This window comes from Rhincodon typus, chromosome 30 (genome assembly GCF_021869965.1).
Source record: "Rhincodon typus isolate 14 chromosome 30, sRhiTyp1.1, whole genome shotgun sequence".
NCBI classification, from domain to species: domain Eukaryota; kingdom Metazoa; phylum Chordata; class Chondrichthyes; order Orectolobiformes; family Rhincodontidae; genus Rhincodon; species Rhincodon typus.
Genome location: NC_063361.1, coordinates 34,007,224 through 34,022,112, shown reverse-complemented (window position 1 = coordinate 34,022,112; position 14,889 = coordinate 34,007,224). Strand labels below are relative to the sequence as shown.

The 14,889-nt window shown below is 39.1% G+C and overlaps 1 protein-coding gene across 2 annotated transcripts in view; it reads left to right on the top strand.

The window, feature by feature from the left end:
* npepps (aminopeptidase puromycin sensitive) overlaps positions 1–14,889 on the top strand; it is a 139,258-nt gene that overhangs the window by 34,458 nt on the left and 89,911 nt on the right. For both annotated transcript variants that reach the window (XM_048614467.1, XM_048614468.1), the window contains exon 7: positions 572–605. In XM_048614467.1, coding sequence (XP_048470424.1) covers positions 572–605 — 34 coding nt within the window. The remainder of the gene's footprint in view (positions 1–571; positions 606–14,889) is intronic.

Here is a 14,889-nt window from a genome sequence, read left to right as displayed (position 1 = left end):
CAAATATGTGATTTAGTGTGATAATTCGTTTTACAATACTCTTTTTTTTAATTTGCCTTGGAATATTATATCATACGGAGCTATATAAATACAATTCTTTGCAGGGGAGGTGATTTGAGACATTCTGAAATGCATGATCAAAATGCAACTATTTAACACAACTTTTTCTGAACAAAAATATGTCCATTTACATCATTCTAATGAAATCATTTATTCAGAGGTTGTGCCATTTTGACAGTAAAGTTACAAAACATTGCTGCACTTAATTCTTGTCACCTATTCTGTCTTTTTGCCGAGCGCTATTCCTTTGTTCAGCTTGGTGACTTCCTAACATATCACTCAATAATTGGCAACTAAAAATCTATTGAGTTTATAAAATTGATTGCCTGTTGATTGTAATCCCTAACTGCGCAATTCCATACCTTCTCACACCTACACTCCTAATTGACAAAGAAGAGGATGGTGACTTCAATTAATCATCCTTCTTGCTTATGAGTTTGAGAGCCAAATGTTGTCATTCTCTGATGCCACAAATTTGTCATACCTCATGGTGCTTTTTTTTTATTGACAGGTGCTATGGAAAACTGGGGCCTTGTAACATACAGGTATTTGCTGAAATGTGTTTACATTTATGTAACTATGCGGTGTGGAGCTTAAAAACACATTTGGTTTACAATCAGGAATGCTGGCTCTCTGTGAAATAGTTTTAACATAACTACTGAAGTTAAAGCTTAGACAGATCTCTAGTCTAATTTCTAGCATAGTAGGATTTTGGTCTGCAGAAATGCTCTCCTCAATGCTAATTAACTTCTTGGGCTTCACAGAGGGATAGCCGCAAACTGGGACTGAACTTTTGCTTCCACAATGAGTGAACTGCAAGCCCCTGGGATCGTTACATGTGTTTTGTGATTGACTGTATTGATTTCTTTTTCAAAGACTTGTGAAGATCTCTCTACCTACTGTTTAAAATTGTCCTTTTCAAAAAAAAAGAATGGTGGGAATAATGCATATGCTATATTCCTCTTCAATATATTTTCTGTCCAGCCATGGACTGGCCTATTTCATACTGCTGAACCTATCCTCCATGTAAAAGAGCGAGGCAGGCATTTTGCAAATTATGTGCCAGATAACAGGAGGGAGCTGAAAAGCGTATGCCAGTGTGTATAAACGACTCTAATTTTCTTTTAGTATATGTGCTGCCAAATAGTTCATAAATGTAGTCAGAAATTTATATGTAGTCTTGTAAATGTAAAGGAAACCTTTTTTCATCTCCTAATACATTCTCCCTTTGGTCTCCTGTAATGATTTTTGCTGGTTACAATTCCATGGGGAAAGGTGGTCTTCCGTTGATTTATCCAAGAGGTCATTATTCACATAGCTGAGAAGGATAAATGTCTACGCACATTTGGTCGTCCTCAAATATAAACATTCCATCAGATAGTAATTTTGCATGAAAGTGCTGTACAACTTTCTAGTAGCCTGTGAGGGCCCTTTAAAGAATTTAACCAGTTTTTAACTACATTAGTTTTATTGAAGTGGGAGGTTATAAAATGTATGCTTCATTAATTTGTTACATTTCAAATTTAATCAGCTTTCTTTTTTCTCCTGCATCGAATCAATGTTAAAGACTAGAGCTAGTCTGCACCAGTGTCTCTCCACATGCCTAAATCCACTCTCCTGTCCATTCCTTGTCCCTTTCACATTTTTGAAGTAACTAATTTACCTTAAAAGAATTTTTAAAAATTCTATACCTCTAATATTTGTTGCTGGAAATTTCAAATTTTAATTCCCTTCTGTATTAAGGCCTTTTTATACACCCCTTTTAATTTATTCCATTATTATCTCAAATATTCTGGTCTTCCTTCACCATCCTTTCAAGCAATAGCAACAATCTAGTTTGTTGTTATTGATATCCAGCTGAGTTAGTCATAGCCTAGTGAGAAGCACTTTTGCTTGTGAGTCATAAAGTTTCAAGTTCAAATCCTACTCCAGGGCCTGACCACAAAAGTTGAGGCTAGGCGGAGCTGCCTTGTTTCAGACAAAAAGTTAAATTGGAGCCCTATCTCCTGCTCAAATGAATGTGAAAGACCCTACAGAACTATCTGTCTTTTCTTTTCCCCCAGTGTCCTAGCCAATATTTATCTTTTAATTAGGATAGTTTTAGAATGAAAGAAATTGAGGGATCAGAATTATCAAGGTACATAGAGGGCATTTTGTTGGTAGTATGTAGCAAGTCCAACAAGCTAAGGTACAGTTCTGGACTCTAGACAGGTGGAAGGAGTAGCAGTGGGAGAATATTGTGATGGCCGTGTGGATAATTATACTACTTTACCAAAATTAAAGCACAACGATAGTTGTTGGAGTTCAAAATTGGAGCAAGGACAATTTTACTAAGCTGAGGTTTTGCAAAAGTGAGCTGTAAGCAGCTACTTGAAGATAAATCCGCGTTAGAGCAGTTGCATGCATTCGAAGGGGAGATTCGGGAGCTCTAGTAGTGAAAGTGTTTCCACAAAGGAAAAAAGTGTGACAGACAAATCTAGAGCTGCCTGGATATCAAGGAGCTTATATAGTAAGATAAGGCAAAAAAAAAAGGAAAGCTTATGCCTGACGCTAAGAATTTTAAAGCCAAGAGGAGGATAGAAAGTTGAGGAATCAAGTCTTATAAGAAAGCAATGCATGAGCATGGCTAAAGAGGGAAGTTAAGAATAGTATGAGATCCAAGGAAGGGTCGTACATGTTGTCCCAAAAATGCAGCAGACCTGAAGATTGGGAGCAGTTTAGATTTTAGCAGAGGAGGAAAATAAGAGTATGAGAGCAAGTTTTTTGGGGGAACATGTAAACTGCTTGCAAAAGTTTGTGTATGTGAAGAGGAAAAGATTAGTGAAGCCAAATGTAGGTCCCTTACGGTCAGAAACAAGGGAAATTATAATAGGGATTAAAGAAATGGCAGATTAAATAGCCAGGGCCTGATAACCAACATCCTAAAGGACTAAAGAAAGTCAGCCTAGAAATAGTGGGTGCATTCAATGGTCATGTTTCAGAATTCTGTAGTTTCTGTAATAGCTCTTATGAATTGAAATGGAAGGTTGTTAATGTAATGCCAGTATTTAAAACGAGGTAGAGAGAAAACGGGGAATTAAAGATCTGTTAACTTGACATTTGGAAGTGGGGAAAATGCCAGAGTTCATTATAATAGGTTTATTAGCAGAACAGTTTGAAAGCAATGGCAGGATTGGACAGAGTCCAGTCTGGATGGATTTATGAAAAGAAAACAATGCTTGACAAATCTACAATTTTTTGAGGTTGTAATGATTAGCATTGATAAAGGGGAGCCGGTGGATCTAGTTTACTTGGACTTTCAGAAGGCTTTTGATAAGGTCTAATGAGCATGTAAAATGAAAAGCGCATTGAATTGGGGTAAGTGTAGTGATATGGATAGGAAACTGGTTGGCGGACAGGAAATACTGTAGGAATAAATGAGTCTTTTTTTTCAAGTAGCAGCCAGTGACAGTTGGGGTACCTCAGGATCAGTGCTTGGATCCCAGCAGTTCACAATAATAATGATTTATATGAGGCAACTAAACTAATTGAGTTTGCAGACAGTGCTAAACTGGGTAGGAGGGTGAGCTGTGAGAAGGATGCAAAAATGCTTCAGTATGATTTAGACAAGTTGGGCAAATGCATGGTAGGTGAAGTATAAATGGATAAATGTGAGGTTATCCAAAGCAGGAAGGCAGATTCAAAATCAACCAAAGATCAATTTTAGCAATACGTTCAGTGTGAGACGATAACTAAGGAGAGTACAGCCAATAAAAGAATCTAATCTATGTGTAATGGCAGAAGATTTTACGCCTATCTTTATTTCTAAAAAAAAATGCGGATTTGGTTGAGGCAGAGAATGAAGTATTGCATGTGATAAAGACAGAGAGTGTGGAATTATAATGGCATTAGCATTCTTGCAAGTGGATAAATTACTACAGCCAGATTAAATGTACCTCGTGCTGTTAAAAGAATCCAGGAAGAAAAATGTAGAAATTATGACCATCATTTCCCAATCCTCACTTGATACAAGTTTGTTGCTGGAGGATCGGACGACTGCTAATGTTGCAATTATTCTGTTTAAAAAGGGAACAAGGGAAAAGATCATATGAGCTACAGACCCACAGACTATTCCCAGTTGGGGGCAAGTTGGAATCCATTCAGAGAAGCAGGATAAAATGTTACTTAGAAAGACGTGAATTAATCAGAAATAGTTGTCATGGATTTGTTGAGGGAAGATTGTATCTGACTAACAAATTAAATTTTTTGAGGAAGTAATTAGGATTGAAGATAATGCAGTCGATGTGATCTACAACAAGGCTTTTAATGAGATCCCACATGGCAGACTCATTTTGAAAAGAAGCTCATGGGATTCAGCAGAATGTAGCAGGCTGCTTAGAATATTAGCTCAGTGGCAAGAAACTTGTTGACAAATACTTTTGCAATTGGAAGGCTGCTTCATTTGGGCTAGCTCAGTGCTAGGTCCCCAGCTTTTGGTGGCATATATTACTGGTTTGAATGTAATTGTAGATGACAGTACAATTGGCTGCAAGTTTGATAATGAGAAGAATAGTTCTCAACTGCAGTAATATATCAATGAATTAGTCAGGTGAGCAGAAAAGTCGCAAATGGAATTCAGCCTAGAGAAGTAAGAGGTTATTTGGACAAGTCAAAATAATAGACAAATAAATAAGAAAATAGTGAGCTGTAGAGAAAGTGAGGGACCTTGATGTGAATGTCCCAAGATCCCCGAACTTACTTTCTGGCTGTAGTAACTATGACTCTCTTAATTGGGTCCCATAGAGAGCCAGGTCTGGCTAGTTTCTTTCTGAAGGGGTTTAATTGTTTTTGTGTGCCACAGCAACAAGTTGTGCATGCCTGTTGGCCTCTCAACAGTACTGCACATGGTTCAGCCAATAATAGCCAACTATTCTTAAGAAGTATGAGATGGCTGTTAATCTGCATGGATCGGATGTCTAGCTTTATGATGGCATCAACCCAAAAAAAATGGAACATCCTTATGACCCACACAACCCTACTGGGAAAAGTCCTGGACAAACAACCTCCTTACGATTGCGTCTGTCGCACTGTTCTGTGAAAATGCAGATGTTACATAAATTACAGCCTGAACCTGCCAGACTTAGTAAAAGGTCCTCCTTCACATGGATCAGAGGCCCATGAGACTGTTTACTTTCCCTACTGGTATTCAAATCTGGGAATCAGTCCAGATGTACCAGTAGCCGCAGTAGACGATGACCATGTAATAGAAGAGCCTGAGCAGACTGTCCTTCCATCCTTCCACAGGAAAAGAAAATGTACAAAGAAACACAAGCCTTCTGTGACAAAATTTCAATGGAGAAAAGGAGAGTGCAACTGATAAGGTTGCCAAAACATTAAGCTGTGAAACACCTGAAGGGAGTCACAATGTGGTCAAACGTCTGTATGAGAAGTTTTGTGGCTGCCTCCTCTTGGAGTAGGCCTATCCAGTCTGTATGGCTGAGAGGTAATAGATAGACCATTTGTACTAGGTGTTCTGTTTGCAATAGAGGTGGAGAATATCACTCAATAGCCTGCCACGATATGAAATGTAGCAGCAGAGTACCACCTAACCAAACCAGCACAGTTTGCTTGAACTAAAGTTCACAAATGAGATTGGCCTTCGCAGGCTTGCAGAATTATGTGACATGAAGCATTATTAATAACCAGCGCGCTCAGGCTGAAGAACTAGGATGATCCCAAAATCAGGGCCTTTGGCATTGAGCTAATGGAGAGCATCACTGAATTATCATAGAATCCCTACAGCATGGAAGCAGGTCCACACCAACACTCTGAAGAGCATCCCATCCTGACCCAACCCCATACCCTCCCTGTTAGCCTGTGTTTCCAATGGCCAATCTACCTAGCCTGCACATCTTTGGACTGTGGGAGGAAACCCACGCAGATACAGGGAGAACATGCAAACTCCATACAGTCGCCCAAGGCTGGAATTGAACCCGGGTCCCTGATGCTGTGAGGCAGCAGTGTTAACCACTGAACCATTGTGCTGCCAAGTGTTAATGACTGGGAAGAAAACTGCTAAAGGGTCTCAAGGCAATGAAAGAGCAGCGAAGAATGATGAGATCTATACTTGAACAGTACCACAGTGGGAAAGAGCAGAACTAAACGCACCCCAATAAGAATAGAAATTTTCAATACTTTGCAATATAACATTGGTCAGTTCGGTGTGCTCCCTAAAGAGGGTCAAATATGAAGCTTCCATGCTCCTGGGAAGGCAGAAGAATCAACTGGTCTGTTTGGTCTTTGCAGACGACATAACTCTTCTTGGCAACTCCTGTGACGAATGGAACAGAATATTAAGCTGGACCATTGAGCAGACATAAAATGACTATTTTGTCAAAGTACAAGACTTATTATCAACCCCGCAAATCAAAAGGCTTTCAATTCACCCGTAAGGGGAAGATTTTCCTTTACAATCACAGGAAGAACTGGATGATTAAGGGTGAATCCAAATCCTACATCCCACTGAGAAGTACTTGGGAGGAGAAGCTTGAGGCCTGGGTGGTAGCCTAAGAACAGCTGCTCCCTGACCAGTGTGCACAATTGAGTTCCTGAAGATTTCTGTTATCCTCAGGTTGTACTTCCATTCAATCCTCTCCAAATGTTACACTTCTCAAGCCATCAAAATTTCAAATGAACAGATTTGACACCTTCCACCACATACAACTGATGGTCTTGTGTAGTCAAGCAACAGGAATGACGCGCTCAGCCTGTCAAAACCTTAAGTGTAAATTCCAGCTGTGACTTGAAAGCACAAAGCACACGGCATGTCCAGAGAATAGATTATTCAAGTATCATCCCACATCTGGGGCAAATGCAAGATAGGTGACAGCTAGGGACTGCAAGTACTTGAGATTGAGAAATTGAAAATTTCCTTTGAGAAATATTGTTCCATGCCAGATACGGAGGATGTCATTCAACGCATCCCAGCCATACAGGTGCCAAATAGACTTAAACCAGTGAACAAACACACAAAGTGGAGGGAGCAGGTACGAGCAAAGTGGTTGCATGTCAGAAACCAAGCTGCAGGCGTATGATTCTTGTGACAATACTATGGCTTTAAGAGGTGTATTTTTGTCTTGTTTCTTTTAATGAGAAAGAGGTGATGAGCAGTCTGTTTCAAACCAATAAAGTAGCTTGTGAAGATTTAAAAAAAAAATGTTGGAACAAAAGACACAGCATAAAGGGGAGGGGTCAAGCTTCCACAGAACCAGGATTTTAGTTTTAGCTTTCAGCAGTTGCTGAAGTCTTGAAGCTGAATGTGGAAGTTATCCCTCTCTGTTACAAATTAAAAGGTTGGGTTTGCTTCCAGCTGTTAGAATCGCCTATGAGACCATCTATTTTACTGAATTTGCCTTTGCCAAGTGTGTTTATAGAATCACAGAATTCCTACAGTGAAACAGGCCATTCAGCCCATTGAGTTGTCATCAACCCTCTGAAGACCAGCTCACCCAGACCCACCCACCCACCTACCTACCTGTGTCCCAGGTACCGTGAGCAACTATTTTGCCCTAGTGTTTATGGGATGTTACTATCTTGTAACAACTAAGCAGTGGTAGTTAACATACATATTGTGTTGCTAAGTATTTTGATAGTTACAGTTGAGCTAATTGTTTTATTGTTTGTCTATATTTTAACTAGAGTGTTGGAATAAAGTGTGTTTTCCTTCAAGCCTGGTAGATTGACCAATCAAATTACATCCTGAATGCACCGCCTTACACTTTATTTTAAAAATAAGAAAAAGTTGGGGTCTATAACAAACTGGGGTCTCTTGTCAGGATCAAAATCTCTAATTCTAGGTTGAGTTTAAGATTGGACTCAGCAAAAGTGACTCATTTGGTGTTTTCTTTTTGGGTAGTGTATTTTTTGGTTAAAATAGGTTGTGCCTTGTGTAGAAATGGTTCTTTCAGTCCAAGTTTCTTGGGGACAGAAGAAGTCACTTCGGGAGTTGTTCAGAAAGTGAGCAAAGCAAAGCTTTGGAATTGGTGGACAAGCTGGAGTTGGGGTTGCCTTTGCCCGTGCAAAAAATGAGAGGTCATTGCATCAAGAGTTGGACAATTACGGTTGCCAGAAATACCATTGGAATCTATGGAAATGGCTAAAATTCAGTTGCAAATGAAGCAGCTTAAATTATGATTGAAAGCAGAAGAAAAGCAGAAAGACAGAATAGCTTTAGCAGGGCTAGAAAAGAAAAGGAAAGGAAAGCCGATGCAGAAGAAAGGGAAAGAAAGAGTCTTTGAACTTCGGAGATTGAAACTGAAAACTGAAAGTCAACTGAAACTGGAGGAGGTAGAGGTGAGAGTTAAGAGTAGTGATGAGGTCAGTGATGGAGAGCAATCCCATCGTAGCCAAAGGCCTGATGGGGATCTGTTCCAATATGCCCAAGCGTTGCCTAAGTCCAACAAGAAGGATGTAAAGCCGTTTCCATTTCACTTGAGAAAGAGGCTAAACAGATGGCCAGTAAGCACGTGGGTATTGTTGATCCAAACAAAGTTGCTAGGTAAAGCTAGTGAGGTATTTGCATTACTAGCAGAGGAGTTATCTGGGGAGTATGATGAGGTGAGAAAAGCCATCTTAAATGCATATGAACTGGTTTCAGAAGCATATAGATAATGTTTTAGGAATCTATTGATTGAATACATGTGACAATACTTTATTCAATGTAAAAATACAGTGAATAGTGTATACCTTCACTGTACATACATGGCACCATTCACATTAACTTAGAATAAAATAATTTTAAAAAGTGACTTGAGTGTCCAGCTTTCTATTGCTGCAGGCCCGCTCCAGGCTTTTCAGTCCTCACCATGGCTCATCAGAGTCCCGTACTGGGCTGCTTTGCTGGCCTACCCTTGCCGGCCCACTCTTGATCCGCTGCCATCGCAGGATCCAACGATGTAATTTTGACAAGTGGATAAAAGCATTGAAAATAGATCAAATGTAATCATGTCTCTTAGAGACATGATTATTTTGGAGGAGTTCAAGAGTTCACTTCCTGAAGTAGTGAGAACTCTTGGAAGAGCAGGGAGTTAAGACTGCAAGATTAGCAGCGGAAATGACAGATAATTGAGTTGGTTCATAAATCGAAGCTTGGCTTCCGGCATCAACTTCAATCAATCAGGGATAGAAATTAGTGGAAAGAGAAATCCTCAGGTGGTAAAGGAGAAGGAGAGGTTTCCTTTTTTACCCTATGGTAAACTGTGAGGGGGAAGGAGAAGTAAAAAAGCTTTAGGTATTTCCACTGTAATAAAGTAGGCCACATGAATTCACATTGTTGGCGCTTTAGAAAAAGCAGTGGGAAGACGGATGTTGGAAAACAGGATAAGGCAGTGAGTTGTGTTGAAGTGGCAAAGAAAGCATAGTGGAAGCTAAAAAGCTACAAAAGAAAGTACAACTTGTTCAGGTGTTGGTTGAGAAGAAGGTGCCAGATCTGTTTAAACTATTTACTTGCATGGGTAAGGTTTAACTCATGTCTGCCAGGAGGAGCAGGTAAAAAAAATTAAAATTTTAAAAGATACCTGAGCAGGTCTATCTTTGAGAGTTGAGATATGTAATTCAGAAATAGTATTTGCCACAAAAAGTAATGATATTCATGGTGACAACAGTGTTCCATTATACAAAGTGAGGTTGGAGAGTCTGGTGAAGTGGTGGTAGGGGTAATAGAGAAATGTCAGAAATAGTTTACCCTTGGTAATGATGTAGCTGAATCACAGGTGGGAGTGATGCCTACTGTGATTGAAAAGCCAGTGGAAAATCAGGCAACTGAGGTGTTACAGGAAGTATATCCTGGGATTTTCTCTGACTGTGTAGGAACAAGGTCACAAAGCCACAGGTTGAACAGGAGGAGAAATCAAAGAATAAAGTTGATGATCAGTTATCAGAAACTATGTTTTATCAAATGGTTGGAGAAAAACAAGAACAGGTAGAGGTCAAAGTGGAAATATTTTTAGTGAAGAGAAATTAACTGAATTACAATAGAAAGCATACACAGAAGAAGCATCTGATTGTGTTCCAGAATGTTACTATCTTAAAAATGAAGTCTTAATGAAGAAATGGAGACAATCACCTATTCAGGCAGATGCGAAATGGGCAAGAGTTCATCAAGTTGTATTAGCAGTGGGTTATAGAAAGGAGGTATTGTGTTTTGCAGGTAAATTATTAGTAGGAGGTCATTTGAGAGCAAGAAAAATTCAAGCCAAAATACACAAACTTTTTTTTTAGGCCTGGACTGCATAAAGATGTCATTGAATTTTGTTGGACATGTCATCTATGTCAGACAATAGGAAAACCTCAAGCAGTGATAAAACCAGCACCCTTAGTTACCCATTCTCACATTTGAGGAACCTTTTACAAGAGTCTTGATTGACTGTGTAGGATCCTTACCTAAAACAAAAAGTGGGGATCAATATTTGTTAACTGTAATGGATGTTTCTCCGAGCTTACTGGAGGCCATTCCATTATGTAATATCACACCTAAAAGGATTGTAGAAGAATTACTCAAATTCTTTACTCAATGTGGACTACCCACAGAAATACAGTCAGATCAAGGGTCCTATTTTACATCAGTTATTCAGGGAAGTTATGGATAGGAATAAAATCCACTGTGCACCATCCAGAATCGCAGGGAGCATTAGAACGGTGACATAAAACATTAAAGACCATGTTGAGGGATTATAATCAAGACGATCCAAAGAATTGTGTTATGGAGAGGAGGTGAAACCCTTCTGCTAATTAAAACTGAAACACCCAGAGAAGCTCGCCTCGACTTGTGATCTGCTGGAAGAAATGGGAAAAATGGTATAAGCTGACTTTCACTTCCCAATCTGTTATAAAGGAAAGGTTAAATGAAAGAAATCCCTGATACTCAAATTATAAGCAACAAGTAACAACTTATTAATCTGACTGTAGCAGTGAACAAATTAACAGAACTACTAACAAACTGAACAATTCCCCCTTAACTACTAACTATTCCTTGACTTAACAAAATTCTGCTGGTATGCTGTTTCATTAAATGCAAGTTCCACTTATAAAAACTAAATTACAACTTAGACTCTCAAAATCCATTCAGGGTGTGTCTTCTGGAATGTTCTGCCTTCACTGTTGTCTCTCCAGTCAAAAATGCCTTTCTTCGGTTGACACTTCTGTCAGGGATGTTTTCTCTGTCAATCCTTTTGTGACGACTTCTAGCTAAAAGTGCCGTGGTACCTTTATGAATAGACAGTGCTTTCTCAGAGAACAGAGCCAGATGTCTATTCTTAAGATGGCAGTTTACTCTCTGATTTTCAAAAACCCTGTTATACTCCTGATGGCCTGTCAATTTTCTTATAATAGGATTGGTCCGAGGTTGTCAAAACCATTAGATTTAAATTCAATTGGTTTTCAATCTCTTAAGTGCTTGTTTTAAATTAATTGGCTGATCTTCAAGCTAATTGCCAAAGCATCAAAATGAGCCTAAGGTTTCCAATCACACAGCTGATTGCATGTTTAAATTTCAGAACTGTCTGTACCTCTTCAGCTACTTAGGCATTTTCATTTAGATCTGCAAGCTTAAAAAAGCACATCACCTCTTAAAGGGACTACACTTCCCCTTCTCACTCCCCATCATTTTAACAAATTCTAACTTCCTACCGTCCAATTCACAAGTACTCTACATAACTTTGCTACAGTTGGGATTAAGGAGTTCTATTTGCACTTTCTGCAGTTAGGGATGCACCTAATGAATCAACTAAATTCAATCCATTTGAATGAATTTGTAGGCACAAAGTGAGACGACCACTGAAATTAATTCAGGAGGAATTTATGAGCTTGATTCCAGATACTATGTATTTGGACTATGTCAAATTTTAGGGAAAGATTAAATAGAACAGGTGAGTTGACTAGACAGCATTTGAAAGTAGCACAGCAGTTGATAAAACAGGAAGCAGACGAGAAATCAAAAATTCACAACTTTGCCAGTGGAGATAATGTTAGTGTTATCACCAGTGGTCAGTGAACCTTGTAAAGGCAAGGTTTAGTGTGCCTTATTAAATTAAAAGGAAACTGAGTGAGGTGCATTATTTAACAAGAATGCCAGATAGAAAGAAAAAGAAATCTGTGTGTCATGCAAATATGCTCAAAAGGTATTTTGATAGGGGAGGAAAGCAAAAGAAGAATGTGGTACTGGTTACAAGAGAGTGAATCTTAATTGGACAATGAGGAAGTTCTTGAAAATTGGGATAAGTTGAGTTACCTTCCAGAGAAAAGTCAAAAAGACCTGAAAGAGAGTTATCACTATCACATGGGGGATATGTAGGGATAAGCTGGGAAGCACTAATCTAATTACGCATAATATAGATCTAGGAAATTCTGTTCCAATTAAGTAATATCCTTAGACTTAACCTTGTGAAGTTGGCACAGGTTCGAAAAGAGATTGAAAGACTCAAAGACAATATAATCAAAGTGAATTACAGCAAATGGAGCTCACTCATAGTAATGGTACCAAAAAACCAGATAGTACTCGACGATTGTGTGGACTGTAGCAAAGTCAATGCAGTTACAAAATCTGATTCATATCCTGTATCACATTTGGAAGACTGTATTGAGAAGGTGGGACAAGCCACTTATTTCTAAGTTGAACTTACTCAGAGGATACTTGCAGGGACCTTATCTGAAAGAGCGAAGGAAATTTTGGTTTTTGTGACACTGAATGGACTTTACCAGTTTAATGTTGTTTGGTATGAAGAATGTGTCAGCTACATTTCAAAGACTAACCAATAGTCATTTCAGGATTACCCAACTGAATGGTGCACATAGTTGATCTGGTGATTTCTAGTCCGTCATGGAAGGAATGTTTGGAACATCTGTTGGAATTGTTCATTCAACTTCGGGAAGCAGGCTTGGTGATTAAACCTGGCTAAAAGTGAGTTTGCAAAAGCCCAAGTCACATTCCTGGGTCGTGTTATTGGATATGGACAAATGGCTCCACGGGATGTGAAAACAAAGGCTATTGGGAAACTTTCTCATAGCATCAAAGAGGGAAGTACTACGATTCCTGGGACTGAATGGTTTTATTGAAAGTTCATACCAAATTTTAGCAGTGCCGTTACTCCACTGACTGACCTGTCGACAAAGTGCAGAACAATTCAAAGGATGGAAGAGCATCAGAAGGCATTTGACAGCTTAGAAGCTGTGTTAACCACTGTCCCCGTGTTAGTCACACTTAACTAGGCAAAGCCATTCAAGGTGGCTGTCGATGGAAGTGATGTGGGTGTTGGTGCTATTCTCTTGCAAGAAGACAACGAGAAGATAGTATTACTGAATATTCATCAATAGAGAAATATTCCACAATTGAGAAGGAGACCTTGAGTTTGGTGTTGGCGTTGCAACATTTTAACACTTTTTCTATTGCCTGTAATGTGTCTGAGACAATTATATATACTGATCATAACCTTTTAAAGCTTTCGCAAAAATTTAAGGATAAAAATTTCAGTCTATTTAGATGGAGCTTATCATTCAATTTGAAAATTATGCACATGGCAGAACAAGAGAATGTAATTGCCGACACATCACAACTGTGAAGAAGGAAGACGGAGGTGAACAGTGGCAAGAAAAGGATGGATTGAAACAGACTGTAATAGTGAATGTTTGCGTGCTTAGAGTCAATGTAATGTATGTGTATTGCAGTGTTTAATAGCATAAGACTAAAGGTTTTTGAAAATGAAACTATCTTTGTATATTGATGGTTCATTTTTTTTTTAAATGGGGGTGATGTGTGATGATACCTTGGCTTTAAGAGGTGTTTTTTATCCTTTTTTTTATGACGAGAGAGTGAGACGGAGGTGCTGATCAGTCTGTTCCGAACCAATAAAGTAGACAGCTTGTGAGGCTTTGGAGTTTTTTAGAAGTTGGAACAATAGAAGCAGCGTGAAGGGATGGGGGTCAAGCTCCCAGAGAAGCAGTTCAAATATTTTGGCTGTGTGCTGGGAACAAGTAGCTGGTGTCTTGAGAGAAATTATAGCCTAATGCAATTCCTAAAGATCCAGAGATACAAATGATTCGTCCAGCAAATATAGAGACTAACAATATCCCTGAAGCTAGAGTTACTGCAAATCTTCAGTGCCAGAAGAGGTGACAATATTACCCGCACAGCTGGAGATGCTGAATATTGGCCCTATGTGGAGAACATGAAATGTGGACATTACCTCAGGGTTCAAAAATGGTGGCAGTTTGAACATCACAAGCAGGACTTGATCATTCATGGGGTTAATTTGTATGGTGGTGGGTTATTCATGTAACAGTAAAACATAGTCAAATTGTGTTATTATAGTCATGTCAGTGTCCTTGGACAACTAACCAGAACAGTGCTCAGCTGCACGATTCTCCTCACATAGATCACTACACTTTGGTAACTTGGAAGCACCACTTGACTCAGTGTGGTACTAAACCCTATCTTCTGCTCAACATTGGTGCAGTTATGTTAAGAGGTATTTCTCGATGAGCAATGTGCTTGGAAAAGGGAATCACTTGGAGTTTGAACAAATTGGTGAGGTCGTTCCAGAAGGTGGATAGAATCCTTTCTTTTAGCTCTGGCACAGGTGGTTATGCTGAAACTGTATAAATCATTTACTTAGGCCCCCAATTAAGTAGTGTGTACAGTCTTGGTCATCTTAATGCAAAGGAAGTAGTTGGACTAGGGAGAGTGTAGAAGAGATTTATGGGGATGTTACCAGGATTGGAAAACTATAGAAAGATTTGATAGGTTGGGGTTGTTATGCTTGGAGCAGGCAATTCTGAAGCCAAGTTTGATAGAGATGA